Source organism: Anoplopoma fimbria, chromosome 7 (genome assembly GCF_027596085.1).
Source record: "Anoplopoma fimbria isolate UVic2021 breed Golden Eagle Sablefish chromosome 7, Afim_UVic_2022, whole genome shotgun sequence".
Taxonomy (NCBI): Eukaryota; Metazoa; Chordata; class Actinopteri; order Perciformes; family Anoplopomatidae; genus Anoplopoma; species Anoplopoma fimbria.
Genome location: NC_072455.1, coordinates 19934382 through 19962075, shown reverse-complemented (window position 1 = coordinate 19962075; position 27694 = coordinate 19934382). Strand labels below are relative to the sequence as shown.

Below are 27694 nucleotides of genomic sequence, written 5' to 3'. Positions count from 1 at the left end.
TAAAATGAACAATAACAACAACAACAATCATAGTAGCCATCAACATAATAGTCTTACCACTGAAAGCAGAGGATGATTGTTAGTCTGAATTCTATTATACTCCTTGCTTAGGTCAGATTCGGGGAAGCCCACACAATTCTCATTCACATACTTTAGTGGCTGGTGAATTTTATTCAAAAACACGAGCCACTTCAGCTTTTTCTAGGAAAATAACTACTGCAAAACAGTTATCCTTTACTCCGTCAGAGACAAAATAACCTGCCTTCAACTGGTAGATACTAATGATTTCATAAACTTAACTTAAAGCACACTTTATACCTCTATAAGTCAGCAGAGTGAACAAACAATAATCTATCTTCATTGTCAGTAAGAGCTGATTTGAACTCACATACTACACATACCTTTCTTCCCTTAACCCCGGGGCTGACTAAAATTACGGCCTAGTTCTAAGATTATTTTGTTATCGTTTCTCAGTTTTTTCAGTGAAAATAATAACTCAAAAAATAAACTAAGTATCTCAAAATGCAACAATCTTTGGCTTTTTGCAATGAAAAGTTATAACCCTACATTTGCATTTTCATGGATTTTAAAACATTCACCCTAACAAGATAAGATAATCCTTTATTTAGGGTGCGCTTTAATAGTGCACATTGTCTGACTACTGATTTTAGTCATGTCTAATCGTGAAAAGTTATGAGGCCATTCGAGGTCAGCAAAATGACATGAAAAGACGTGCAGCAATGCAAACCTGTTTTTTATCCGTGTTGTAACAGATCTCTTGGCTGAATTTTAAAGTAAAAGTGTTTCCCTTAAATAGGTCTTTCACGTGTGAAGTTTTTTTATAAAATAACATAATTAAAATTGATATCCTGCAAATTATGAAATAAACAGTGATATTTAGACATATTAAAAATGACAAAACTCGCATAATGTTAATTATTTAATCATAAGAAAATGTTTTCAAAACAGAAATGCAAGACAAATAATTGTTAGAATCATGTGACACTTAATATCAGCAACAGCAAAAAAAAACATGACAAAAACAACAGTAATAATATTAAATATAATAGCACACAAACTTATTTTGGCAGCAGTTTCAAATTTTACTTTTGATAGACTGCTGAAGTCATGAAGGATGCCCACCTTCACGTCTGACCAGCAGATCACCACAGAGCATACACAGTAAATATTAAAATACACAATACACCAAGAAAAAAGCTAAAAGTGTCAGTGCACTACAGCACCTTTGACTTTATCCTTTTATTAGTTCGTCCATCCAATTCTCCCTGGGATGACAGCGGTTGCCATGCATTGACGAGGTTACTGGGGAGACCAGACAATGCCTTTTATCACAAGTCCGTGAGGCAGACGCTGGCGGACGTCTCAACGTAGACGCGCCCTCGGCATCCGGAACGGGATTGGCCGCCTCGCAGATCGATCACATGGCTCCGACTCCTCTCAGACTCTGTGGTCTGGAGTCGAGCCTCGCCGAGCACGCAGTCCCACAGCCGACCTCTGCTCCACAACTGCACAAAAGATAGGTTTATCTTGTGCGTGTGTGTGTGTGTGTGTGTGTGTGTGGAAGAGAGGGAATATGAATGTGTCAAACCTCAATAGAGATGGGTGTGTCTGGGTATCTCCTGTAGAAGACGGCTCTGATGTTGAACTCTGGGTTTCCCTCCGCCTTGAAAACTTGCGTCCTGATGGCGTCATTCTCACAGCGCACTATGGCATAAACATCTGGAGCTGTGGATCATAGCACACAATACAACAGGGTGAAAAGAAGAAACATGAGAAGAAGTAGGCCTGCCACCTCAAACATGGTGCTCTCTTCTATCTGTAGAACTGGAGATGTGATGTTTTGCACCTGTCTGTTTGGGAGGGCCGAGTCCTGAAGCCCTGCGGAGGTGGACTATGGTCACCACAGTGGGTTGAGGTAGAAAACACTGGAGGACAGACGGAGACGGCAAATCCTCCCTCAATTCCCTACACATAAAAAAAAAAGATGAAACAAAAAGAGGATGGATGTGAGGGTTGAAGAGAAACAAAATTGAGTTCAATCTGAAAGCAAGAAATGTAATGTTCCTTTAGAAGAGAAATAAATTATCCACAATATTTTCACATTTTGAATTTCTTTGTGTGGTGATTCTTGCTATTTTTTATTTGTTCCCACTTTATATATATTTCCTGGTAATTTTGTTGCATCATTTTTCGTTCCTTTTTCTTTTCACATCATAAAAAATATTGTGAGAATAGTAGAATAATGAATATTATCATATAAAAAATCTATATCAAATCTACATTACGCACTCTGCATTAAGGTATATACACATTGAAATAAATGCATTTTACCTTTGCAAACTTATAATACACCATAATGAATTCATCTTTAATATATGAATGTTTTTACATTTGTTGTTTCAAACATTTGTGATAATATCCTTTGGGAAGTACATGAAGCAGTTTCCATTTCTCACACTAGAAAAACAGTTGTGTTTGGAATACAAAAGTAAAAAGAACAAAAACAAGGATATCACGTCATTTTTTCAAACTAATTTCTTAAGCATACACAAAGATCAGTGACAGACCTGAGTCTGATGTGGGAATGGCAGAAGAGGCGTAGCAGGAAGCGTCCTGTGATGCCCGGCAGGAAGGTGGTGGGCAGCACGACGTAGCGCCCCGGAGCCAGCGTCCCCCTCAGCGTCACACTGCGGGAGTCTATGTAGACCGAGCTGGCTGCCTGCTCCACCACACACTGCACCCGGCTGCAGCGGTTCACCTCCACCTGGGCCACGACGAGGCAGGAGGGGAAACATTACTTCTGCGAGAACTAAAATAACTCTTTGTTCACATTTTGGTCAGTGAACTGCTCACCTTCAGCACCTCGAAGCCGATGGGCAGGTTTTCTCCTCCTCCATCTTTCCTCCGTATCCTCCTGTCCTCCTGCTGCAGACAGATCAGCACTTCCTCCTCATTGCCTCTCACCTCAAACATGAACTAGAGAGTCAGAAAGAAAAAAAAACATGTTAAAAAATTCATGCACTCATCACATGCTAAAAGTTTCCACTTCAGTTGTACCTGTGGATTGTGCAGGAAAGTGTCCCTGTGGTTGATGCATCCTCCACATCGACTCCTCTTATCCATCTGTGCCTCCCATTCTCCCACCTCTCCACCATCATCTTCCTTTGTCAACTTTTTCACAGCCTTGTTTCGCTGACACTTCCCTCCTTCCCCTCCCTTCTTCAGCTGACTCTCCCCAAGTCTGGCCTCCTTCCGGTTACCTCGCTGCTTGGTCACTCCAGGTTTGGTGTTGTTCTTCAGCGTGTGGTTGCTGTGGAGGACAGTAGTTGGAGATGTTCCCGTGGTAGTGGGAGCCGGAGCCCACTCTCCATAGCGACTCACTTCCCTCCAGTGGGAGCTCGGCCACAAAAGAGCTCTTTCCACCAGCCGGCACACCACCACGTCTGTGAAGTAGTGACAGAAATCCTCGAAATCCATCCTGAGGGACAGGAGAGGAAATAAATTTGCAGGACAATACTGGAGATTTGTATGGAGAATCAGCAAGATTTCAATCATGCTATTCATGCTAATACATGAATTCTCCATTGTTATTTTGATGCTGAAGTAATGGGGATCCAAACAAGTAACAAAGCATGAAACTCTACCAGAACTCCCCTACGTCTCGGACAATCAGGCCTGTCTTCTCCCTCTCTGCACGACTCATCTGTTGCCATTGCTGCGACCTGCAGGGGGCGTTCAAGGACAATAATGCCAAAGGCAGCAGGGAAAAAAAAAAGTTGAAGAGTTGCAAGGTCCAACACACTGCAAATGACATGTGAAAAGTACAAGTAGCGTTTCAACTCCTGTAAACCTTTATAGGTCCATTTTGGCCATTTTCAGAGTTTCTCAGACTTGCATAATGTAAATGGCAGATGTCTCTTGTAAAACAACTCCAACACTATTGTAAAATGTCAGAAATTGTAATTATAAAAAGTTGTAAAAAAAACAGACTGACACTGTAAAAACTCTCCCACAGCTCCAGCAAAAAACGTATGATGTACTCAGCAGCAGTCAGACATGTGGCAGATGGAGCCGGTGCAGAGTTCAAAGCACCCTCACCCCTGACTCCAGGCACCCGTCCAGTCTGTGGTCCCCCATGGGTTCCTCATGCGCACCATGAGGAGTCGGGACATCCAACCCGTCTTCGGCACCGTCTCCCCCAGCCTCACCTTCCTCACTGCTGTGATCCCGTAGGCGTGTCCTCGCACCAGGCCACAGGCCAAAACCGACTCCACCGTCTCCCCCTCTGCAGGCTGAGAAATAAAATACATAAGAACACTTTAAGCTTATCTGACTTGCTGGATTTCTAACATATGGTGCATCTCTTTTCTTTGAAGATTCTCCAAAATACTAGGCTCTACCCGTATGGAGCAGGTGATGAGGGCTTTATGTTCGTGAGCCTTAGCTAATGTCTGGAAGAAGGCTCTCCTCTGATCGCTGTGCAGGCTGAGGGCCTCACGATCCAGGCCAAGGGGCTCTGAAACCCCGCCAGTGAAGTCGATAAGTGCCTCCGTAGTGTTTCCTCCCTCCAGGGCCTCGTAGCAACCATTTAGCCTGGAGAGTAAGCAGATAGATTGACTGAATGATTGATAACTTACCGCTCTTCTCCCTTTCCCATGTCTCACTCCACAGGTGTGTTTGTCTGTGGTAGAACTAGAGCATTTTTTGTTTGGGTAGAGTTTACTAGATGGATAGGGTGTTGCTAAGTTGGCTGCTGATGTGCTTCTATGGTTGCTATGGCTCTTGGGGCCGGTAGGACTTTAGTAGATGACTGAGACTAAACTGAGTCCTGCAGAGGGGAGGAATCTACAGCTCTAGAGTCCTTACTTGGCGTAGGCCTTTTCCAACAAGGCGCTCCAAAACTCTCGTGGTGTGGCCGAGCGGCAGAAGAGCAGCACTCCGTCCACGCTGACTGGCAGACGGTCGTCCACGACGACGTCCATCCAGCGCCCGAGTCTCCAGAACCGGAAATGGAAGATGCCGGCGTACAGGTCGGGGTGCTTTGGATTCCATTCCTGGTCCACATGGTTCGGGATCACCTGGGAGGAGGTGAGGATGGGAGATGAGATGAGGCCGTGAAGGAAGGAAAAGAGGAGGTGAAATAAAGGCAGATAGAGAGAAAGGACGACAGAGGGAAACAAATACTCAACCTTCTTCCACAGAGATGGCTCAGATGCTAAGCAGGAAATGGCAGCCACCATCCAGCAGTTACCCAGACTGCCTTGGTGCAAGTCCCGAGTGCTGATGCCATCAACAAACAGACGGGGGTCCTTACTTATCTCCTTGAGTGTTGAAAGAAAGACAGCAAGAAAGAAACATTAAACACTTAGTTATAAATCAAACAGACAAGGAGCAACATCAGAATTCATTTGAAGTCATGTTTCTGGTCACCTGACAAATGCAAGTCTAATATTCGCTCTCCTTTTAGCATTTTGCTCTCCAAACACTTCTCAAGCAAATGTAAGGCTGCTAAATGCTACAGTATGGTCGCCATAGTCACTTACTTCTGTTATTTGTTGCTGTATAGTGTAGAATGGGTTTTAAAATCCATCTACCTGCTGCTGCTTGAAACAATGCTTATAAGAGCGGTGAGACTAAATATAAATGAGGTAAAAAAACGTGCTGAAAGACGCTAAAATGCTCCATAGATCTGAGAGGAACTGCAGAGTCAGCGGTTAATTCTCTGTGTGTTTGACCCCTTTCTGATGGAACATATATGATCCATCGTTGACATAAAAACATTGATGTTATAGCAGCTTTAAACTTTGGTTAATGGCTGCAGCAGTTAGTAGCAGTTAGTGTTTCAAGAGGCCTGTGAGTGTCAGAGCACTGCTGAGGAGACAGATCCTGTCTGTGTGGATCTGTTGATCTCAGTTAGGACAGAGTCAGGTGACAGTAGAGGTGCTGCTGGACACTCAAGCGGAGAAAAAGACACTCGGTGGCCGTAACCTCTTTAAATGTAACTCCAGACAAGATATGAACCTTCCTTGTGATGATATCAACTTCATAACAAGTATGAGGCCACCTAGATTATAAAGTTAATGGGAAGTTATGGAGGGATTCGATGCTGTTTCTGTGTGTGTGTGTGTGTGTGTGTGTGTGTGTGTGTGTGTGTGTGTGTGTGTGTGTGTGTGTGTGTGTGTGTGTGTGTGTGTGTGTGTGTGTGTGTGTGTGTGTGCGTGTGTTTTATGTGTCAGCAGAGGGAGGCGACAGATGTCACCGTATCATCCGACTCTCCGTTGATAGACGCTTAAAATACCTGAGTGTAGCATTAGGAACACAATATCATTAACCCTTTCTCTTCTGCCGTGAATCAACAAATTAATCACCATAATGGTTTGACATTAAGAGCTCTGAAGGTTTGGCCCTCATACTGAATGAACTTCATGAACAGCTGAACCAATTACACAAGCATTTCTGAATTTGGACGCTACATTGGGACTAATTGGTGAATTGAAGGTCTTGAAAAGTTTTTATAAGCATTGCATTCCCAAAAAGAAAAAAAGCCTTAGCAAGCATTACAATTTTCATTTATATTCCTCTTGAGTAATTTTGCAATTTTTTTCCTCCCTACAAAGACAACGATAACTTATTATTTTTAATCAGTTAATCTATTAGTCAGTTTTCTGGCACTTATCTGGGTACCGGTCACATTATTGATTAATTTAATAGGAATGTTCTTTTTTAACAACTGGGAAGTACAAAAAAAAATTGATTTGAATGTCAGTTATTTTATGCACATAATTGATGGTTGTAGGCTTTTTTTGGCCCTACTGGTTTTCAGTCATTCTTTGACCAGTATGACATATACAATTTCATGGTCTTTAGAAGGCTTACATTTGGTTAAGAAATGCAAAAACTAAAATGTATTTTTGTCCTTGCTTTTGGGTAAAGAAAACTTTCTGTATTTAACTTAATTGTATATACATTTGGGTGACATAAAAGACCCTTCTAAAACAATTGTGACAAATGCTTATTTTGACTCGTTTTTTTGTCATTAATTCTTAGCTGTATAATGATACTTTTTGTTCATACAAGTATAACCCATTTCCTAACAAGTCCTTGCACTATTACATTTTGTTTTTTGGCCATTGACACTGGCCAATAAATAATTTAACCTTGACTTTAACTTCCCATTTCATTGCCCCCATTAAAGGCCGCTCGGCTTGCTGTAGCAACAATAACCACTGATAATTATACACAGCTACACCCAACTCAACACTGTGCTAAAAACACTTGGGCTATTTAAATTGGTTGTTGCTTTTTCTAAACTCAGCTGTACACACACACACACACACACACACACACACACACACACACACACACACACACACACACACACACTAATAGAGCGGTGCATCGACAGCACGCGCCACCCAAGGTCTCACTGCCTGATGCCTCTCCTATAATAGAAAGTACTTTAATTAACTTTAATCTAATGGAAGTGTAGCATGCTCATGGGGCCACTCGATTTAGACGAGGGTGGAGAGGAGATATATTCAAAATAACTCTTTGTTGTTGTTTGAACTGGTTTGAACTACAAACATGTGGCAATGCAGATCTGTAAAAAGAATAATTCAGAAATCTATTTAATACAATTCCAGGAAAGAGCTTCTCCCTTTGTGTCACACTCACCCTTGGCCTCTTCCAGGTCAGACCCGGCGGGGGCTGCCTCTTGTAGAAGAGGGACTCTGCGTTGGCGGGGAAGAGGGGATCCTTGAAGAGCGCACCTCGACGTAAACAGGACCGCCTCAGCTTGTGAAAGCTTTGACCCTGGAAATTGTTCACTCGTTCGGGCATTATGGTTGGAGAGGAAAGGCTTTAGGATGGGTGGAAAGAATATAAGAACAGATGAATAGTTTATATGGAAATGGTCATGAAGCAGCATAGGGTTACACCGTCTGCATCCTTATAGGACATCTGATGTGAATATCAAATTAAAACAGCAATGTCCCAAAGTCAAAGAAGAATTACAGCTGACATTTATTCAAACATCAGCAGATGTCTTAGTCATAGTTTTGCTCGCTTTGCTAAAGGAAAGAGTGGCTCATTTGTCAACTTGTTATTTCTGTCACAGACTGCTACAAAGCTTTTTGTCCAACGCAAAGGCAACTTTTGTACTTTGGCAAAACACATTTTGTTTAAATACATAAACCTGTCAAACCTAATTCAAGAGCTCAGGGTCAAATCCTAAACACTGATTATCTTTGTTAACACAGTTAATTCCGGTACGTACAGTTAGTTTGCTTATAAGCTGGTGAGTAATATGTTTTAAAGCTTACTGATGATATCAGAACCATGACGCTCAGTAAAATACAAAGGCTGGGTTGACTAATAAGATAAGATAATAAGATAAGATAAGATAATCCTTTATTAGTCCCACAGCGGGGAAATTTGCAGACTTACAACAATAGAGTAAAGTGCACACAAGAGACATAGACATATTGTAAACACAGAAGTAATATATCCGTTAGAGCTTTTTACTTTGGGTAAAGTTCCACTTATATGTTCGAGATGCACAGAAATATGCAATTTTACATTAAAATTGCCTAAAATAGTTCAACACCACTGAAAATATGAAAGCCTGTGGACGTCTAAAGGGTTACATAACTCATAGCAGGGGGAGCTGGAGGTCCTGCAGGGTGTGTGTGTGTGTGTGTGTGTGTGTGTGTGTGTGTGTGTGTGTGTGTGTGTGTGTGTGTGTGTGTGTGTGTGTGTGTGTGTGTGTGTGTGTGTGTGGAGGGGATAGGGTGAGGGCAGCAGTAAGGTAATGCTACCGTACCGTCATCAGTGATATGAACTGCTAGGCTCACTGAGTCAGCAGCGTATGTGAGCATCAACTGGTGTGTATGTCAGGGACAGTATGCCAGGTGTGTGTCCGTGAGTGTGTGTGTGTGTGTGTGTGTGTGTGTGTGTGTGTGTGTGTGTGTGTGTGTGTGTGTGTGTGTGTGTGTGTGTGTGTGTGTGTGTGTGTGTGTGTGTGTGTGTTGACGGTGGGGTCAACTCAGGGTCTTGCTCTGCAGAGAGGACATACAGAACCGGTGCTTAGGTTTGCAAATACCTCACAGGTCGTTAGTCATCAATTATCAGCGAGGTTTTGCTTTTCTTGTATCATATTTAAGCAGAGAGACAGATAAACACGAGGTAAACATATGAAGGTATCACTCGTTAACGATCCATGATTAATGAACTCATAACAAATTCATGACAAGAACGCAGAGACCAAATGAAAAAAAGAAAAATTGGCTTAATATTATCATTGATCTCTTCAAATCTAACAGACCATCAATTATGAATGATACGTCAGAGTTAAATCAAATAGATGAATTCATATGTCATTTAGATTTTTAGTTAGTTTTTGCATTATCATAAACACATCTAGCTGCAATCGTCAAGAAATGTTTTTTATTGGACGTCCTCATATTTGTTGGTTTGGTTTAGTTCAATTTGAGCAAATATTCATGATGTTGCCGAGACACTTGTGTGTGCAATAAGATATCTATTAATTCGCACATGATTTTGATCATTTATTTTCATTTAACTGATACTGTGTATTCATTCATTAATTAAAAAGTATGTTTTTCATTCCATTTATTGTGTTGTTTTTTTCCGTGTTTGTTTTTATCGCGGTGCTGCAAGGAAAAAATTCCCATACTGGACAATAAAGATTGAACTGAACATGAAAATACTCCGTGCAAAAAAGAACATCCTTACAGCCAGCTTCATAGTTTGTGTAAGAAGATAGGACTATTTCCTTGTTTCACAAAGCTCCAGTATGAGAAGCTTTAATCCACTTAAAGCTTATTTGTTAATTAATTAATGATAAATCTGAGAGTTAACAATAATAAATCAGAACAAGTACAATTAAAGATACATTAAACATACGATTCTTAAATAATGATACATTTTAAATATATGAAAATATAGTCTGTTTGACGTCACGCATTAATGATCTAAACATCCTCTGGCAGCAGCAGAAACATTAGACAATATACTATTTATATTTATATAGAGACATATATATTATTGTGATAGAACGATCCAGTCCTGTGGTTGGATTGCTGCCATTTAGTTTATATATTTTTTATTATTAGTGACCTCATTCTATCAATCATTATTACTTGCATTAGATTGTCATATGTCACTAGTTATAAATTAGCAGGTTTTATACAATTTTTATTATATAAACTGCAGGTAAATATCTATTACCTTGAAGTCAGACTAGACGTTCATCTACTTGCTCTCCTGAGATGAAACTAGGCTCCTGGATTATGTCCTCCTTGGGTCACTGAAGGAATCCTAATTTATCAGATGTAATCATACGAGCTCTGCTGGGACAAATCACCAGCATTTGTCATCTCATTCTTCTTGTTCTTCTTTGTCCCAGAGTCAGCTGTTTATAACTGACTGACACTTTCTTCTTCTGTCCTCTAAAGCTGTCGGAAGTGTCCGATTCATCTCCTCCAGACACTTAACTCAGTGACATCTTAGAGATTTATTTCACTGGACCTGGATGATAAAAAATATGAAATATGAATGATGCTGCAGGGTTGAAGTACAGCTTGATGTGAGCGCTGCAAGATTCCTGATACCATCTCTTATGAGTGTGTGTGTGTGTGTGTGTGTGTGTGTGTGTGTGTGTGTGTGTGTGTGTGTGTGTGTGTGTGTGTGTGTGTGTGTGTGTGTATACAGCCGTGACTTACAGCGCAGTGTGTGACACTGACTACAGCGTGACTTACAGCGCAGGGTGACACTGCTGTAACTTTACCCCTCTCCACACAGACAATAGACAGACAGTCACCTCTCTAAGTGACATAACACACAATTATAGCCATGGAAGCATCCCAACCAGTAAAATACTACAGTTACTGCAGTTACTCTTGAGATTCAGACACTTAAGATGAACACTTTATCCTCTGACGCCTGTGTGCAAACTGTTCTTACAGCTGCAGAACATAAACAAGCATGTTTTCTCGGAGTGTGTGTGTGTGTGTGTGTGTGTGTGTGTGTGTGTGTGTGTGTGTGTGTGTGTGTGTGTGTGTGTGTGTGTGTGTGTGTGTGTGTGTGTGTGTGCATGTGTGTGTGTCACTCACTTCTTGTTGCTGACTGAGCTTCTTCTTTTTTCCTTCCTCGTATCTCACAGCTTTTCTTTTCTGTCCTCATATTAACAAGGTCCACACTTCCCCCTCTCTCTTCGTTGTCTGCCTTATCTTTTTGGTCTCTTCTCCTCTTCCCTCCTCTCCTCTCTATCTTCTCCCTGCACAGACTACCAGGGTATCTGTTGCTGTCAAGTGTGTTTCCCCTGACACCTGAGAAACCAAGAGGCACGTGCCTTCTATTTTAACCACCTCGCTGCCAAATACCAAGCTAATTATCCTCCATTTATATGTGATCGACATGTTTTTGTTTTTTTCATTCAGCCAGCTGGTAAATTACATCTCACAAGCTTCTTGCTGTGAGGTGTCTTTTATCCCAAAATATGTAATTATCTTGAATGTGCTTATGCTTCAATGAATGCCATTGGTTTTTATATTTCTGAATAAGAAATTACTTTTGCATACCCCACTTTATATTTAAACGCTTCTTTTCTACCTCTGTGTAATAGTAAACACATGTTAGACAACAACATATTTAATAAATGTATGTGGGCCTGCTGCCTATATGAGGTAATGCATAGCCACATTTTTAGCTAGAAACAATATATAAATGTAATATTTTATTGTTGAATATATTAGTATATGCTGCCAAGTGTAATACATTGTATGATATATATATTAGCATTATATACATTTCTACAAAAAATACAGGTCATATGTCCGATTTTTGTACAAATTCCTCAACACTATCACCAATAACTACCAATAACTATAATAATATATATATATATATATAATATATATGTGGAAAATTACTAAAAATGTGTGGAAAATTACTCAAAACACAACAGTAAAAAAGCAAACTATTGAGAAAAATGTTTGGTAAAACTAAAATTAGAATATAAATGTTTAAACTGAAATATAATATCAATATAATACGTGAAGGGGGAAGGTAAAAGTGTAACTTAATTAAATAAATAAAGGTACTTTTCTCATTAAGTGCTAATTGCGTTTTCTTCTATCGACCATCTCCCCTGAAATCCCTCCACCGGGCATCGACTAGTCATGTCTGTTGAGGTGTTCTACGCATGCGCAGTTCCAATTTGCCAAAATGCCGATGTGGCTGCCGAGATAATAGAAACTTCTATTTCTCCTGCAAGTTTCAGAACAATCTGTTGCAATGAAACTTTTAATACTGGTATTATTCTGTGTCTGCTGTTCTGTTAAAGCAGAAGAAGACGAAAGACTTCCAAATAAATGCGAAGGTAGGAAGAAGAAGTGACTAGCCCGCTTGTTATGATGCTATTTATGAGACTTTATAACAGTGATGTGACATGTGTTTGCACAGTTTTGTGTCCTGACATGTAAGTAGTTTTAATTTGGTTTTATTCCTGTTTTTCTACTGTCAGTGTGTAAGTTTTTGACGGTGGAGCTGCAGGATGCGCTGGAGAAAAGTGGTCGATCCAAAGAAGTCCTGGAGGTCGGAGAAGTGCTGGACACAGGCAAGAGAAGAAGAAAGATTAAATACAACACCTCGTAAGTTAAGTCTGTGTGCTCTCACTGCAACAGGGAGAGAAAGATACCGAGAAATCATAAGTAAATGCAGCTTTACAGTTCAATTCAGTTTATTTTGTATAGCCCAGAATCACAAATTACAAATTTGCCTCAGAGGGCTTTAAATCTGTACACATGTTACATCCTCTGTCCTTAGACCCTCACATCCTCTGTCCTTACACCCTCACATCCTCTGTCCTTAGACCCTCACATCCTCTGTCCTTACACCCTCACATCCTCTGTCCTTACACCCTCACATCCTCTGTCCTTACACCCTCACATCCTCTGTCCTTACACCCTCACATCCTCTGTCCTTAGACCCTCACATCCTCTGTCCTTAGACCCTCACATCCTCTGTCCTTACACCCTCACATCCTCTGTCCTTAGACCCTCACATCCTCTGTCCTTACACCCTCACATCCTCTGTCCTTACACCCTCACCTCCTCTGTCCTTAGACCCTCACATCCTCTGTCCTTACACCCTCACATCCTCTGTCCTTACACCCTCACATCCTCTGTCCTTAGACCCTCACATCCTCTGTCCTTAGACCCTCACATCCTCTGTCCTTACACCCTCACATCCTCTGTCCTTCACATCCTCCCTTCACATCCTCTGTCCTTACACCCTCACATCCTCTGTCCTTAGACCCTCACATCCTCTGTCCTTAGACCCTCACATCCTCTGTCCTTACACCCTCACATCCTCTGTCCTTACACCCTCACATCCTCTGTCCTTAGACCCTCACATCCTCTGTCCTTACACCCTCACATCCTCTGTCCTTACACCCTCACATCCTCTGTCCTTACACCCTCACATCCTCTGTCCTTCCCTCACATCCTCTGTCCTTACACCCTCACATCCTCTGTCCTTCCCTCACATCCTCTGTCCTTACACCCTCACATCCTCTGTCCTTACACCCTCACATCCTCTGTCCTTACACCCTCACATCCTCTGTCCTTAGACCCTCACATCCTCTGTCCTTACACCCTCACATCCTCTGTCCTTACACCCTCACATCCTCTGTCCTTACACCCTCACATCCTCTGTCCTTACACCCTCACCTCCTCTGTCCTTACACCCTCACATCCTCTGTCCTTCCCTCACATCCTCTGTCCTTACACCCTCACATCCTCTGTCCTTAGACCCTCACCTCCTCTGTCCTTACACCCTCACATCCTCTGTCCTTAGACCCTCACATCCTCTGTCCTTACACCCTCACATCCCTGTCCATCCTCACATCCTGTCCTTAGACCCTCACATCCTCTGTCCTTACACCCTCACATCCTCTGTCCTTAGACCCTCACATCCTCTGTCCTTACACCCTCACATCCTCTGTCCTTAAACCCTCACATCCTCTGTCCTTACACCCTCACATCCTCTGTCCTTACACCCTCACATCCTCTGTCCTTACACCCTCACATCCTCTGTCCTTACACCCTCACATCCTCTGTCCTTACACCCTCACATCCTCTGTCCTTAGACCCTCACATCCTCTGTCCTTAGACCCTCACATCCTCTGTCCTTAGACCTCACATCCTCTGTCCTTACACCCTCACCTCCTCTGTCCTTACACCCTCACATCCTCTGTCCTTAGACCCTCACCTCCTCTGTCCTTAGACCTCACATCCTCTGTCCTTAGACCCTCACATCCTCTGTCCTTAGACCCTCACATCCTCTGTCCTTACACCCTCACATCCTCTGTCCTTACACCCTAATCCTCTGTCCTTCCCTCACATCCTCTGTCCTTACACCCTCACATCCTCTGTCCTTACACCCTCACATCCTCTGTCCTTAGACCCTCACCTCCTCTGTCCTTAGACCCTCACATCCTCTGTCCTTACACCCTCACATCCTCTGTCCTTAGACCCTCACATCCTCTGTCCTTAGACCCTCACATCCTCTGTCCTTATACCCTCACATCCTCTGTCCTTCCCTCACATCCTCTGTCCTTACACCCTCACATCCTCTGTCCTTACACCCTCACATCCTCTGTCCTTACACCCTCACATCCTCTGTCCTTACACCCTCACATCCTCTGTCCTTAGACCCTCACATCCTCTGTCCTTACACCTTCACATCCTCTGTCCTTACACCCTCACATCCTCTGTCCTTAGACCCTCACATCCTCTGTCCTTAGACCCTCACATCCTCTGTCCTTAGACCCTCACATCCTCTGTCCTTACACCCTCACATCCTCTGTCCTTACACCCTCACATCCTCTGTCCTTAGACATCCCTCACATCCTCTCTCCAGACCCTAAAACCTCCTCTTTAACTTAGGGAGAAAAAAGGAAGAAACCTCTGGGACAACCTCAGTCCTTAGGGATCCTTCTCCCAGGATGGACAGAATGCAATAGATGTCATGTGACCAGAATGAGCAGCATAACAGAGATACAACACATTCAATGTATATGACATAAATGATTCATATAATAAGACTACTTATAATAACAGCAGCAATTATTACAGTAGAATTATAGCCATGAAAATAGGGATAGTAATGTGACTAATAATAATAATGGAAGTAGCAGTGGGTGTCAGTCGGCTCACAGCAGGAGGCACGACTACGGTCCAGGTACCACAACGATTCATGGAAACCTGCAGAACGAGAAAGCAAAAGGGCTTCAGGGTGGAAGTAAAGCTAAAATGCTTAATGGTACAGGTAATAGTAATAGTAATGTGACTAGTAATAATAATGGTGGTAGCAGTCGGTGTCAGCAGGGCCGTAGCAGGATGCACATCCACGGTCCAGGTACAGCCACGATTTATAGAAGCCTGCGAAGCGAGAAAGCACAAAGACTCTTTACACACAGCATCTGTCAGGTTGCACAACCAGCTCTGCTCCCAGTAGACCACATGACACTAAAAACCTCTGCAATACAAATACACTGTGCAATAATAGTTAAAGTATTATCATTTATTTATAATTTTTACTGTTTTTTTATTGCTCATTTGCTTATTTATAATACTTATTTTTATCTTGTTTTTTTACTATGTCTCTTGTTTGCACTATCCTCTATGCTGCTGTAATCCTGTAAATGTCCCCGCTGCGGTACTAATAAAGGATTATCTTATCTTATTTTATCTTATCTGCATTGTTTATAGTGTTGGCAAGCCTGCAATTTAGGCTCGTGCTTGCGTGAGTAATTCCAGTATTTAAACCTTGTCTTCTGATCTCAGGGAAACCCGGCTGACTGAGGCGGTGGACAACATCTGTGAACGCATCCTTCAGTATAATGTTCATGCAGAGAGGCCTGGCAGCCTCCGATACGCCAAGGTGACTCCTATCCCAACTACTCTGCTCATGTTTGGTGCTCCTGTCATTGGCAAACATTTGCATCGATTCGTCATCATGCTGGTTTGGATGTTTTACAGGGTTCAAGTCAGACCATGACGACTCTGAAGAACCTGGTCCACAAGGGAGTTAAAGTGGATTTGGGTCTGCCCTTTGAGCTGTGGGACGAACCCTCTGTAGAGGTGTCGGACATGAAAAAACAGGTAGAGGGTGTGTGTGTGTGTGTGTGTGTGTGTGTGTGTGTGTGTGTGTGTGTGTGTGTGTGTGTGTGTGTGTGTGTGTGTGTGTGTGTGTGTGTGTGTGTGTGTGTGTGTGTGTGTGTGTGTGTGTGTGTGTGTGTGTGTGTTGTAAATGTTGAAACACAATCACATTTTCAGTGTAACCTAAAGAATCATTTATTTAAGTAATATCTCCAAAGAGTCAGTCAAAAACCAAACAACTTACTCAGTAATTGTAGAAAAATTAACAACAGCTGCAATGGAAACCAGAAAACACCCCTTGTTATACCACAAAATAAATGTAATGTGTGTGGTAATGTGCCAACTTTTGACCACTTAAACGTGTGTGTGTGTGTGTGTGTTGTTCAGTGTGAGACGATGCTGGAGCAGTATGAGGATGTTGTGGAGGACTGGTACTTCAATCACCAGGAGAAGAGGCTGGAGAACTTCCTCTGTGAGAACCACGTCCTCAAGACATCAGAGCAAGGTAGACGATGCATGAGGAAGTGTCTCATTTAACGTTACAGCTTCACATACTCAAAGGCTGTTGAATAAAAATGTGTGTTGTCAAGACAATTTAAAAACACTTTCTGTGAACTCAGGTCACTTCTTCCTCTGCAGAACACAAAAACGGTGAAGCTCAAACCTCCTTTCTTTTGTTTTGTTTTTCCATCTCTCCCTCAGAATGTATAAAGGAGGCATGGAAAGGAGACAAGGGGACCAGAAAAGGGGACAAGGCGGTAGAAAGCAAGAGCCCAGAAGAGGAGGGAACAACACATGACGCCGGGGAGCTATAAGGAAAACATTTCCAAAAATAGTAATGCAGAAAGGCAACAAAATAACCTCATTTTAAGCTTTTTAGCTGCAAACTGCAAATAAATTATGTATTGTAAGACTATTTACGGTCAACCTACATTTTTACTATATTTCTGGTGCCAAATCTTGGTTCTAGAGTTTATGTTTTAACACTATATTTCTCCTTTTATTCTTATATGAATGGTGTCAGCCTTTTAAGAACTGTTGCACTGTTTTATACACTCAGCTTTTTGGATTGAAGTTTGAAGCCTTTGCCATTTATATTTACGTCCTCTACAGTATTATATTACGTGTACGCGCTGTTACAACTCTCCTTATGCAAACAATATGGTACATAACACTATATTTTACCCAAAATTACTGCCTTAAAAATGCAATATGTACAGTTTTTCCATTGTGAATAAAATGATTTTTTTTAGAACACTTTTGGATTTATAGTATTTTTTCTGCATGCTGTTACAGAAAAATGTTATAAAATAACATGAAAGCAGATTTATCAGTCAACATGTGTGATTGTTACAGTGATGCTGCTCACTAATCAAGGATGATGAGTTTCAGGTGTGTTCCTCTTTGCTCATGTTGACAGCCACATTAAGAAACTTCACCAGAGGAGAAGTTTTCAATGCAACACCACAATGCCTCCTACTTCTCTGTACTTTACACTTTTTCTATATATTCTGTCTCGGATAGTGGAAATTCAGTGCCATACCTACCAGACAAAACCTCTTTTTATGTCTTTCTCTGACTTGGCTGCCCTCGAAGCAGACTCCTTGCATCAGACAAACAAACCTCACTTTGGGGATCCCGTCAGCGATCACAAGGTCAAGACATTTGTGGTGAAATGTCACGAGGACAGCATCGAGGTTGCGATGAAAGCTTATCTGTTTGACCTGGTCCGGCCTGTGGAGCCCACACACTTGAGGCTTGGACTCTTCAGTGCTGTGCAAGATCACTGCACAGCCAGAATGTCTAGAAATGGGGAGTACGTCATCAGAGCACCTCTGAATGAGTGTGGGAGTAAAGTGACGGTTGGTGAGCCTCTTAATAATCAAAATGAAACGTTGGTTTTACTGTAGAATAAGAACATTTTGAAGTAAAAGAGCCAGAAAACCATGAATCCACCCGATGCAACAAAACCCAGCTGTATCATTGCTTATTGCTGCCATCTGGTGGTTCAATATTGATTGTGCTTTTTGTGTGTAGTTCACCCAGAGTGCTTTGCTGTACAACAACCTCCTGCTCTACTCTCCTCCTCCAACAACATCACATGGAGGCTTGTTGCAAGCAGAAGGAGCTGCTATTCCAGTCCAGTGTGAATATGGAAGGTGCATTTAAACAGGCAAAATGGTCTTTGATGCTGTGTATAGTTGGGAGAATAGCAGGAAAACTTTATTTAAACCAAAAGGTAGAAAGTGCTTTCAAGGGAAAAATGGAGATAAAAGAAAGGAGAAAGCCATGTGCTTTATAAAATCTTCAAAGTAAAAGTCCTACAATTAAGAAAAAGCCATAGCCTGGGAGGCCTTTCCAAAGTCCAGGAGCAACTACAGCAAAAGCATCATCACCCTTAGTTTTCAGCCTTAAGGATAAATTCACACTTTTTCTTGTATATCGTAAATCTCAAGTTACTGTATCTTTATTGAAATAGTTTATGGTTGCTGTTATAATTTCTCCTCCTGTTGATACTGGCCCTGGAGAAACCCCTCATATATGCCAATTTTAATATAAGCATTGGGGGACAAAACAGGCTCAACTCATTTCTATTATTTTCATATTAAATTCTGAGTGGGACACTGCCAAATAAAAGTTGGCTTTTTTCCCTTATGCTTCTAAAAAGTAATAATTTACTTGAATGTATTCATTTGCTATGAATTAGGCACTTTATTTGGGTCATTTCTACAATCAATTATTCATTTTCCTGCTAGTTTCTAGAATTAGATGCAAGTGTTTTATGTCTGAATCCCTGTACCTTGCAGGAGGTACACAGTGAGCAGCAGAGCCCTGAAACCAACCTGGAGTCCCCAGATCTCCATCCAGTTGACACATCTGGACCTGGACTTCCACCTTAGGCTCATGACAAGTAAGTGGATATAAGTCTGGTCGATAAACAATCTCCTATTTACTCTAATTATTAACCTATTATATAAAATGTGAATGTGAGAGATAGGGTCATAGAGGACAATAAGGCCATATCCTGTATTGTACGTTTGTGTTTTTGTGAACTACAAAAACATTTCTTATCCATAAAAGCCAAATGTAAAACCTCTTTAAAAAGTTATAGAACCTGCTCAAGTTATCACAGAATAAACTTTTTCTTTATGTACTTATTGGCAAATAAAAGTAGAATTTTCCTCAGATGACTGGAGCAGCGAGAGAAAGTCGTCTGTTTACTTCCTGGGTGAAGTGGTCAACATCGAGGCCTCTGTGGATCATCACCACCGTCCTCTGCGTCTGTATGCAGACAGCTGTGTGGCTACTCTGACCTCCGATGTGAATTCGTACCCCAGATACCCCTTCATAGACCACCAGGGGTGAGTCCTTTATGTACTCTGTCTACAGTGGTTCCTGCAATTAATTCTCTAAATTGAAACTACTTCCTTTGGCTGATTTTGGTGGTCCGCATTGCCGACATGAATCGGCCCAGTTTCTGTATCCTATTCTTATAAAATGCACCCAAATTACTGGTTGAATCTGATAAGGACGTGCCTGCTCTTTACAGATGTTTTACAGACTCACAGCTGGACGGCTCCAGCTCCCGTTTCCTGCCCAGATTCCAAGACGAGCTACTCCACATTCAACTTGAACCTTTCCTCTTCCACCAGGACCACAGAAACGCAGTCAGAACCAGTTTCACTTGTTGTTTTATTTAATAATCTGCAGTTTAAAGAGAAATGCCTGAGTGTGTCGTACTGTCTCCTGTAGATATACATAACATGTTACCTGGAAGCAGAGCCCAGTTCAAACAAGCAACAAGTGAAAAGGGCTTGTTCCTTTATGAGGGAGAGGTCTGTTTCACCTCACTGGTTTGTCCCTTTCCTTTCTGTCCACTGTTAAAAATGAATGCTGAACTTATTACCAAAAACAAGTGACATAAAAACATAATGAAATGTTTCTATCCATCAGGTGGAGGTCAGTGGATGGTGATGACTGTGTTTGTGAGAGCTGCAGCAGAGTTAAGGAGACAAATCACGTCAGCGGTGCCAAGTCCAGCCACGAGAGGGCGCTGATGAGCAGAACAAAGCCCAGACATAATGGTAATGCATCTAATACTAGTACTACTCAGCAGTAGTACTGAATACTCTGTATATAAAACACAGTTTGCGAGTCATAAAATGATCAACTGAATAAATGAACTAATCCGATTTTCTGTCGTTGCAGAGCGGCAGCGGGAAACCTATTTGGGTCCAATGATATTTCTCCCTTTAAAAAAACCAACTACAGAGGGAAAACACAAACATCTGTATTGGAGTGATTGAGTTAAATAAATATGTTTAAGTACCTGTGAAGTATAAGAAAAAATGTATTGTCTTCATCTGCAGACTCAAGTAAGGGTCCTGGCACAAGTTAACCATTTCCAATATATTGTGTAATAAAGTGTTGCTGGAGAATTTGACCAGAGTGACAAGAGACTCTTTCAGATCTGCAGATGCATTTGAAATATAAATATGCTTTCTATATTTCTTTAAGTGTTATGAAACTCAGATAGATGTTGGAATATTTGTAAAATTATTATCTAAATCTAACAATCACTATAAATAGTTTCCAGGTGTAAAGATAACAGATAATCACCAAAACAAAACTGCTGTTTTCTGGTTATTTTTAAGGGAATTCAACACTTCTTCTCAGATGTCGGTGCTCCTCCTGTTTTGAAGCTTTTACCGGTAATAATGTGACATTACAGTCACCCATATCCAATCCTGCAGACCGTGCTGCCTGATAATCACGCCGATGTTTGGACACATATGTCTGCTGATGAATGTCTGCAGTCTGATTGCTTTCATCATAGCGGCTTTCATCTTTGCATTGTAACATATTCTAGTAGTCACAGTCTGGCTGGTAAAGTCCGAAGAGCAAAGGCTTGAAATGTGTACATTAATTACATTTTTTATGCATTTGTGGTTTCTTTTTCAACATATGACAAAACTTCAAATATAAACATCTGTCAACACCAATCATGAATTACATGCTTGACTTCTTTTGAGGATAAAACTTCGGTTAGACAGAACTAAGACCATACATAATATTGTTATACTGTCAGAGCGTGGACATTGGGAATGATTTTGTAATTTTACAAAGTTACTAGTCTCTTTTAGTTGGACAAGCTGCATTGCCTCTAATTTGTTTCTCATTTAAAAGTAAAACAAAGAATGATTTGCAAAAAAAATCTGCTTTGATTTTTGAGCTATTACATAATTTGTAAAGGTGGATAATGGCCCAAACCTTTCATGATATGTATAAACAGGAGGTTGCTCTTTGCTGTAAAAGTTCCACAATGATAAAAGCCTGTAGTAATGTCTAAATGTTTGCTTTACTCTGATCGTCTCTCTTGACCTTTGATTCTTAAATGCAGCATGTTGAATTCATTTTATTGGTGTGTTTTCCTTCATCGCAGAACAACATTTTTCTCCGCTTCTCCATCCATCACCTGCCAGCAGTGAGAGAAGCTTGGAATAACAAAAACATTGAGTTTCGATTCATGGCAACCAGGATTAATTTACCACTCTGTTCTTTTTGCCAACAATGATTTAGAGCCAAAGCCTTCAGTCAAGGTTTTTTATTACAGACATCTGTCTTGTTGCATTAAAACAAAAATCATCATAGTTACCTTCAAGAAAATACTATTTTTTTTAAATAAGAACGATGCCAATGTCTCTTCTTTTTTTGTGCTAAATTGTAGTGTCCAGATGTCATCGAGATCAAAAAGAGAGCCCTGTTGTTAAGGACAGTTTGTGTCAAAAGTCTGTCCATCACTTCCTTCCTCTCCAGACTGCTGTATATGTTAGAGAAGGTCAGAGGGGAGGCAACATGATCTCCTTCAAGATCTACTTCGATGACGGAGGGCGACCCCCTTAAACAGACAGGACATGTGAGATACATCTCCATGTTAATAGAGGATCTTCTTACAGCCTCTCGACCTCGATATCGGTGGTAAAGCACACAGCGAGTTGTCCTAATATCTTTACTCTAATTGTTAAAGTTTTTCAGAAAATGCTACTGTTCTAAAGGCTTGGAGGAAACATCAACTTTTTGTGACTGATTTTTAAGATATCCATTGGAAATTATTTAAACAAATATAACAGAATTTTAAATCAAACATTTATTGAGGAAATTATGAGGAAAAAAATATAAAAATATTTAGAAAATCATATTAAATAAAAGCAAAATAGATCTCCACATAACACACTGAATGTCTTGTGAAAAATAAAGTTACCTGAATTCTTGGTTTAAGTAAATCAAGTACTTAAACACAATGTGGGTATATTTATTTTTACCTCATTCACAGAAAAAAAATCATAAAAAAGACAATTTTGAATACAATCCAAAATTTCTATAAACTAGGAAGATTATGTTTATCCAGTATCGAGCAATTCTACATTCCCATTGTTGTGGGAGATCATTAATATTGAGACTAAATGGTAAGGGGCCTAACACTGATCCTTGAGAGCCACCCATTGTCTTCCATTAATATTTAATTTGCTCTGAATTGAAAATTAGGGACCCTCCCTAAAAGATTATTAATCAGATTTTCCTTATCTCATTTCTAGAATAATTTATCTCTTATCTTAAAACATAACAGTATCTGTACCACAGAGTTTAATTAGACCAGGGTAGATCATTCTTGCTCTGGGATTTTTTTCTGTATTTTCATAATAAAAGTTTCACTTACAGAGTTAATTCTACTTATAAATGTTAAAGGTTTACATTTACAGCCCTATTTCAGATCATCAGATAGCACATCCTTCAGTTTGTTTATTTTATTGTATCCATGATGTGTAATTGCTCTGGTATTTGAGAAATAAATGAACACTGTGGATGCAAAATAAATATATTTTCTATATGCATCATCACATTCACATCTTTATTATTAAACTAAGGTACAATGCCATATTGTTGCACTTTCAATATCTAAGAATACCTAATCCATCAAACAGATGCCCCTGTATTGTGAAATCTGCCCTTATTCTGTCACAGAGGCTTAATTTTGACTTTTATAATTACACCTCCGTGGTATTTTGTTTATTGTGATTTGAGTCTCTGAGCACACTCCTAGCTGCAGGGTGCAAACTTTGGCAGAACGAGGCACCTGTCAAGGACCACCTGAAGTGTTTGTTTTTTTAATCAGTTAAACATTTTCTTCTTTCATTTTTAGCAATCATTTCTGTTATCAATTGGTGTTATTTAAATCATTCTTTAAATGGCACCAATTGAGGCCCACCTCAGCTCTCTGAAATCTCTTGTGCCCTTTGTGTTTATGCTGCCAAAGTGCAATATTGACGCATAAACGTGCTTTTTCACCCCTCAATTTACTTTATTGTGCTTGTCCCGCGTCCAAGGATAGCATTTCTTAGCTGCACTGTAACTACTAGACACACACACACACACACACACACACACACACACACACACACACACACACACACACACACACACACACACACACACACACACACAAAGCACACCTGGGGAAACATTCCTCGAGGGAAGTCATCAATCAGTTTTATGGCTTTCTCTGGGAAAGTTTCCTCCTCTCCAATCAAGCGTCTTCGCTCCCTCCACCCTCCTTCCTCGATTCTCTTTCTTATATTTCCATCTGTATCAGTTTTGGTTCACATCTGAGAACGATCCACTGCAGCCAATTAACTTCAACCATTTTTCTTATTCCACTGAGGGATAATTGGAGCAAACTGGAGAGTGAGATCTTTGCCTGGACGATACAAGATAAGACCATTACAACTGGCTTTCCTCTGTGAGCTCAATTTGCCCGCCAGTGGTAATAAAGCTGAAGGTGGTAGATCTGTGCCAGGTAAAAACAAATGTCCTTGAAATGTTGAATTGAGTCTTAAAATTCTAGTTTTATTTATTATTAAAAGAAACTGCCTTGAAAAAAGCCACTTGTCTCTAAATAAGATCAACCTGTTTCAGTTTCCCCTACAGTGTGTTGACATTGGTTGGGCTTATTTTCTCCACAGGATGTAACGACAAATTCAGTGACATAGGTTTATTTTTAGATAAAGGATACTCAGATTGCCATCAATTGAACTTAACCTGTTGAAATAATGGAAGTATTAAGTATTCATTCATACTTAAAGGACCTGAAAAATTCCTTCATACAAGAATGCAAGATATTATGGCAACATTTTTGGTTGTTTTAACTGAGAGACTTTTTTATATATTTGTTTTGATATTTGTCTCCACTGATTTTAAGTGGGTGGGCATTTGTTGGAACAAGCTGATGTCACTTATATTCAGGATTTAGTCACAAATTAAATATGTCATGTGAAATTGATAACAGATGTCGCGTTGCTCTCCACTGTCCTGATTAAGTAGTTGTTAAATGCTCAATAAATTATACAAATGGATTTTTTCCCCCCAAACTTTAACTGTGATTGTTGCTTTTTTAGTCAAATATTTTGATGTTGTCGTGAAAAACTTATGACTTAAAATTCCATTTTTAGCGCAAGAAGTATAGCCTTAATAAAAACCACAAGTACCTCGTAAAAAATCTTTACCGAGTACAGAGGTATTATCAAAATGTATATACGTTTCAAATAAAAAAAGTACTTATAATGCAAAGCAGTCCCCTCCAGAGTGATACATTATTATTATTATTATTATTAATTATGTACTAACATGAAAGCAGAAGTTTAATGTCAGTTGGCTGAAGGTAATTTGATTTGTTGGGTTGTTTAACCTGTAACTGTGCATCAATGAACAAGCTGCCAGTGGTGACAAAAGTAAAGCTGAAACACAATAATATGAAAATAATCTATTTCAAAGAAAAGTCCTGCATTGTTACTTAAGTACAGAAGAACTAGCACTTAAAGTATCTAAAGTAAAAGTACTCCCTTCAGAAAAATGTCCCCTGTAATGTATTTTTTCCTCCAAGTGAATCATATGTTTTGAATCATAATACACAAAGTAAACAAAAAATATATACTAATTTCCACTATTGCCTACATGAAGTTTCAACAGATTTTCACAATAAAAGGCCCATATTTATTAATGCATTAGATTTTTTTGGAAGAAATAGGTTTGTCTTTAAGATTCAGTGACAACATGTACATCAATTACTACTTAATTATAGATTTCAACAAAACGGAACTACAAAACAATTTGGGATTACATATTAGAAAACGTTATCCAAACATTTCAAACCTTGATAATAATAAAGTAGCCTATTGGTTTAATATAAAATAGTGTGTTTGTTTGAGTTTGATAAATACATTTTGCCCTGTGAATGAGTTTGGCAGAAGTGAGTGACTCCTCATGAGGTGGGAGTACTTCAGTGGTGTATAAAGTACCCAAAAGCCATACTTGAGTAAAAGTAAAGATACCTTACTGGAAAATGACTCCAGTAAAAGTGAAAGTCACCTATTAGAATACTACTTGAGTAAAAGTCTTAAAGTATCTAATATTTACTGTACTTAAGTATCAAAAGTAATTTTCTGATATTAATGGTACTTAAGTATTGAAAGTAAAAGTACAAGTAAATGCTGTTAATAAAAAAGCAAAGGGTTAGAATTTTGAGAATTATGAAGTTTATTATTTTAAGTGCTGTGGCCACCATGACCAAGGACAAGGAGGTACAAACAGAGACAGCAGCCTAACATACACCATGTGTAGTTAAACTAGAAGATCAGACACCTGTCTCTCTTTGATTTTGTAGCGAGTAACGAAGGTTTCAGGGGAAATGTATCGGAGTCAAAGTATCAGTTTTCTTTGCAAAATGTAGTGAAGTAAAAGTGAAAGTCAACAGAAATATAAATAGTAAAGTAAAGTACAGATATCCAAAAAAACGACACCACTGGAGTACTTGGCTTTACTTCAGTAACTATATGGAGAGACGCACCTCCCAGCTGATCATGTTCATTTATCTTCCTCCTCCTCTTCCTCTTCCTCCTCCTCCTCCTCCCTTCCTCCTCCTCCTCCTCCTCCTCCTCCTCCTCCTCCTCCTCTCTCCTCCCTCTCTCGGTAGGTTTGTCTTTGCTGGAGCTGATGTCCGGACACACTTGCTGCTTCTCTTAATGATCCGGAGCAGAGTCACTGGGACGCACATGGTGAGCTGATTTATTTATATATATATATATATATATATTTCAAAAGCTTTATTATCTCTGGACTCTGTGATACTTCAAGTGTTGGTGAAGTTTTATTTGACTTTGAGAAGAAATGAACTGCTGTGTTTGTTTTGTCACTGAAGACAAATACAAGGCATACATTAATAATAATAAATAATAATAATGAATTTTATTTGTAATGCACTTTATATTGAGCAAACAATCTCAAAGTGCTACATAAAAAAAAAAAAAAGAAAAGTAAAAGTTAAAATTTAGAGATTTAATTAATGTATGTGTCTGTTAAAATGTACCCTTAAATAAGAACATTTACCAAGACGTTGTGTTTTCTGGTCTAAAATATCTAATCATTTACCAAACGGATAAGTAGCAAATTCAGCCGATAAGTATTTGATTTTATGTATTTGTTATTATATGTTTTTTATTAATACATATTTGGTTTAATTACGTTTTGTTGATTTTGGCACATAGAAATGTAAGAATACATGCCAAAGGAATAAGTTTGCTAAGGTTTTATTTATGATTGGTTAATTGTTTCTCTAACTCATGTAAGCATTAATCCAAGTTAACCTTTTTAAATCTAACAACTAGGACATCTTTTCCTTATAAGCTCTTTATTTAAATAACTTTTTTCACACAAATTATTACTACATGCTGCCTCTTGGAAATTCTCAATATTATTATGATATAATTATATGCAACTTTTAAGCATATATATATTAGATTTGTTGATGCGGATGGAATAAAACATAAAATATAAACATAACACCACAATAACACGATTTCTGATTAGCTGGACTGGATTTTAAAATTGAAAAAAAAAAAAAAAAAAAGCCCTTAATGCCAAACACAAGATTGTTTAAAAAACATTTAAATGAAGTTGTTTGATGCAACTGGGATAACCTAACAATGTAAATATTATTGCTCCTCTAATTGACTGCGGACAATTAGTGCTTAACAAGTGCAATTAGCTGCACAGAATGGAGGCAATTAGGCTCCGGGCTTCACTGTCTCCTGCCAAAGTAATCAGCCTAAATATGATAAACATTAATGTTTAATGAACCGTGGGCGAGTGAATCATTATTCTCGGGCCCATTAAATACAAAGTGTGTGTGACTGCGGGCTGTTTTCCTCTCAACGTCTGTGCTTGATTAGTTTCATAAAATCCCTTTGAGTGAAAGAGAAAATATATTTGCTTTAATAGATATAAAGGCCGATTGCTCTTCTTTTTTTGTTGTTGCATGATATAGTGTCATGCTATTTTACAACCAGGCCCTTGAGTGTGCCTATTTGAGATTTATTACTCCTATTTGTAGTAGTTTGTAGCACTTATTATATTCGTATTAGTCTGTTGCAATTATT

The 27694-nt window shown here is 39.7% G+C and overlaps 3 protein-coding genes across 3 annotated transcripts; 2 read left to right on the top strand and 1 right to left on the bottom strand.

The window, feature by feature from the left end:
* Window positions 1-1349: 1349 nt before the first annotated feature.
* Window positions 1350-7860, bottom strand: LOC129093726 (calpain-5-like). Its single transcript, XM_054601831.1, has 12 exons — window positions 7696-7860; window positions 5211-5342; window positions 4888-5099; window positions 4422-4614; window positions 4120-4313; window positions 3666-3743; window positions 3079-3499; window positions 2875-2997; window positions 2589-2785; window positions 1868-1986; window positions 1610-1746; window positions 1350-1526 (listed from the first exon to the last, which is right to left on the bottom strand). The coding sequence occupies exons 1-12, from the start codon at window positions 7858-7860 to the stop codon at window positions 1350-1352; spliced, it is 2148 nt and encodes a 715-aa protein (XP_054457806.1).
* Window positions 7861-12262: 4402 nt separating this feature from the next.
* cnpy4 (canopy FGF signaling regulator 4) lies at window positions 12263-17449 on the top strand. The gene is made up of 6 exons (XM_054601691.1): window positions 12263-12421; window positions 12566-12692; window positions 15891-15987; window positions 16086-16208; window positions 16593-16710; window positions 16908-17449. Exons 1-6 carry the CDS (start codon window positions 12337-12339, stop codon window positions 17018-17020), a joined length of 663 nt encoding a protein of 220 aa, XP_054457666.1. The 5' UTR covers window positions 12263-12336; the 3' UTR covers window positions 17021-17449.
* Window positions 17450-17650: 201 nt separating this feature from the next.
* LOC129093183 (zona pellucida sperm-binding protein 3-like) lies at window positions 17651-20325 on the top strand. The gene is made up of 7 exons (XM_054601102.1): window positions 17651-18067; window positions 18243-18364; window positions 19013-19116; window positions 19393-19567; window positions 19756-19873; window positions 19959-20041; window positions 20160-20325. Exons 1-7 carry the CDS (start codon window positions 17675-17677, stop codon window positions 20323-20325), a joined length of 1161 nt encoding a protein of 386 aa, XP_054457077.1. The 5' UTR covers window positions 17651-17674.
* The last annotated feature ends 7369 nt before the right edge of the window (window positions 20326-27694 follow it).

Bases quoted from the DNA above. Each gene is read 5' to 3' on its own strand.
- LOC129093726 (XM_054601831.1), bottom strand. From the start codon at position 7,860: ATGCCCGAACGAGTGAACAATTTCCAGGGTCAAAGCTTTCACAAGCTG. The intron at 5,343-7,695 runs GTGAGTGTGACA...TCAACACTCAAG, and splicing joins TGACCTGGAAGAGGCCAAGG to GAGATAAGTAAGGACCCCCG. The intron at 3,500-3,665 runs GTAGAGTTTCAT...CCTGTCCCTCAG, and splicing joins CGAGACGTAGGGGAGTTCTG to GATGGATTTCGAGGATTTCT.
- cnpy4 (XM_054601691.1), top strand. From the start codon at position 12,337: ATGAAACTTTTAATACTGGTATTATTCTGTGTCTGCTGTTCTGTTAAA. The intron at 16,209-16,592 runs GTAGAGGGTGTG...TGTGTTGTTCAG, and splicing joins TGTCGGACATGAAAAAACAG to TGTGAGACGATGCTGGAGCA. The intron at 16,711-16,907 runs GTAGACGATGCA...TCTCTCCCTCAG, and splicing joins CCTCAAGACATCAGAGCAAG to AATGTATAAAGGAGGCATGG.
- LOC129093183 (XM_054601102.1), top strand. From the start codon at position 17,675: ATGCCTCCTACTTCTCTGTACTTTACACTTTTTCTATATATTCTGTCT. The intron at 18,068-18,242 runs GTTGGTGAGCCT...TTTTGTGTGTAG, and splicing joins AGTGTGGGAGTAAAGTGACG to TTCACCCAGAGTGCTTTGCT. The intron at 20,042-20,159 runs GTCTGTTTCACC...TCTATCCATCAG, and splicing joins TGTTCCTTTATGAGGGAGAG to GTGGAGGTCAGTGGATGGTG.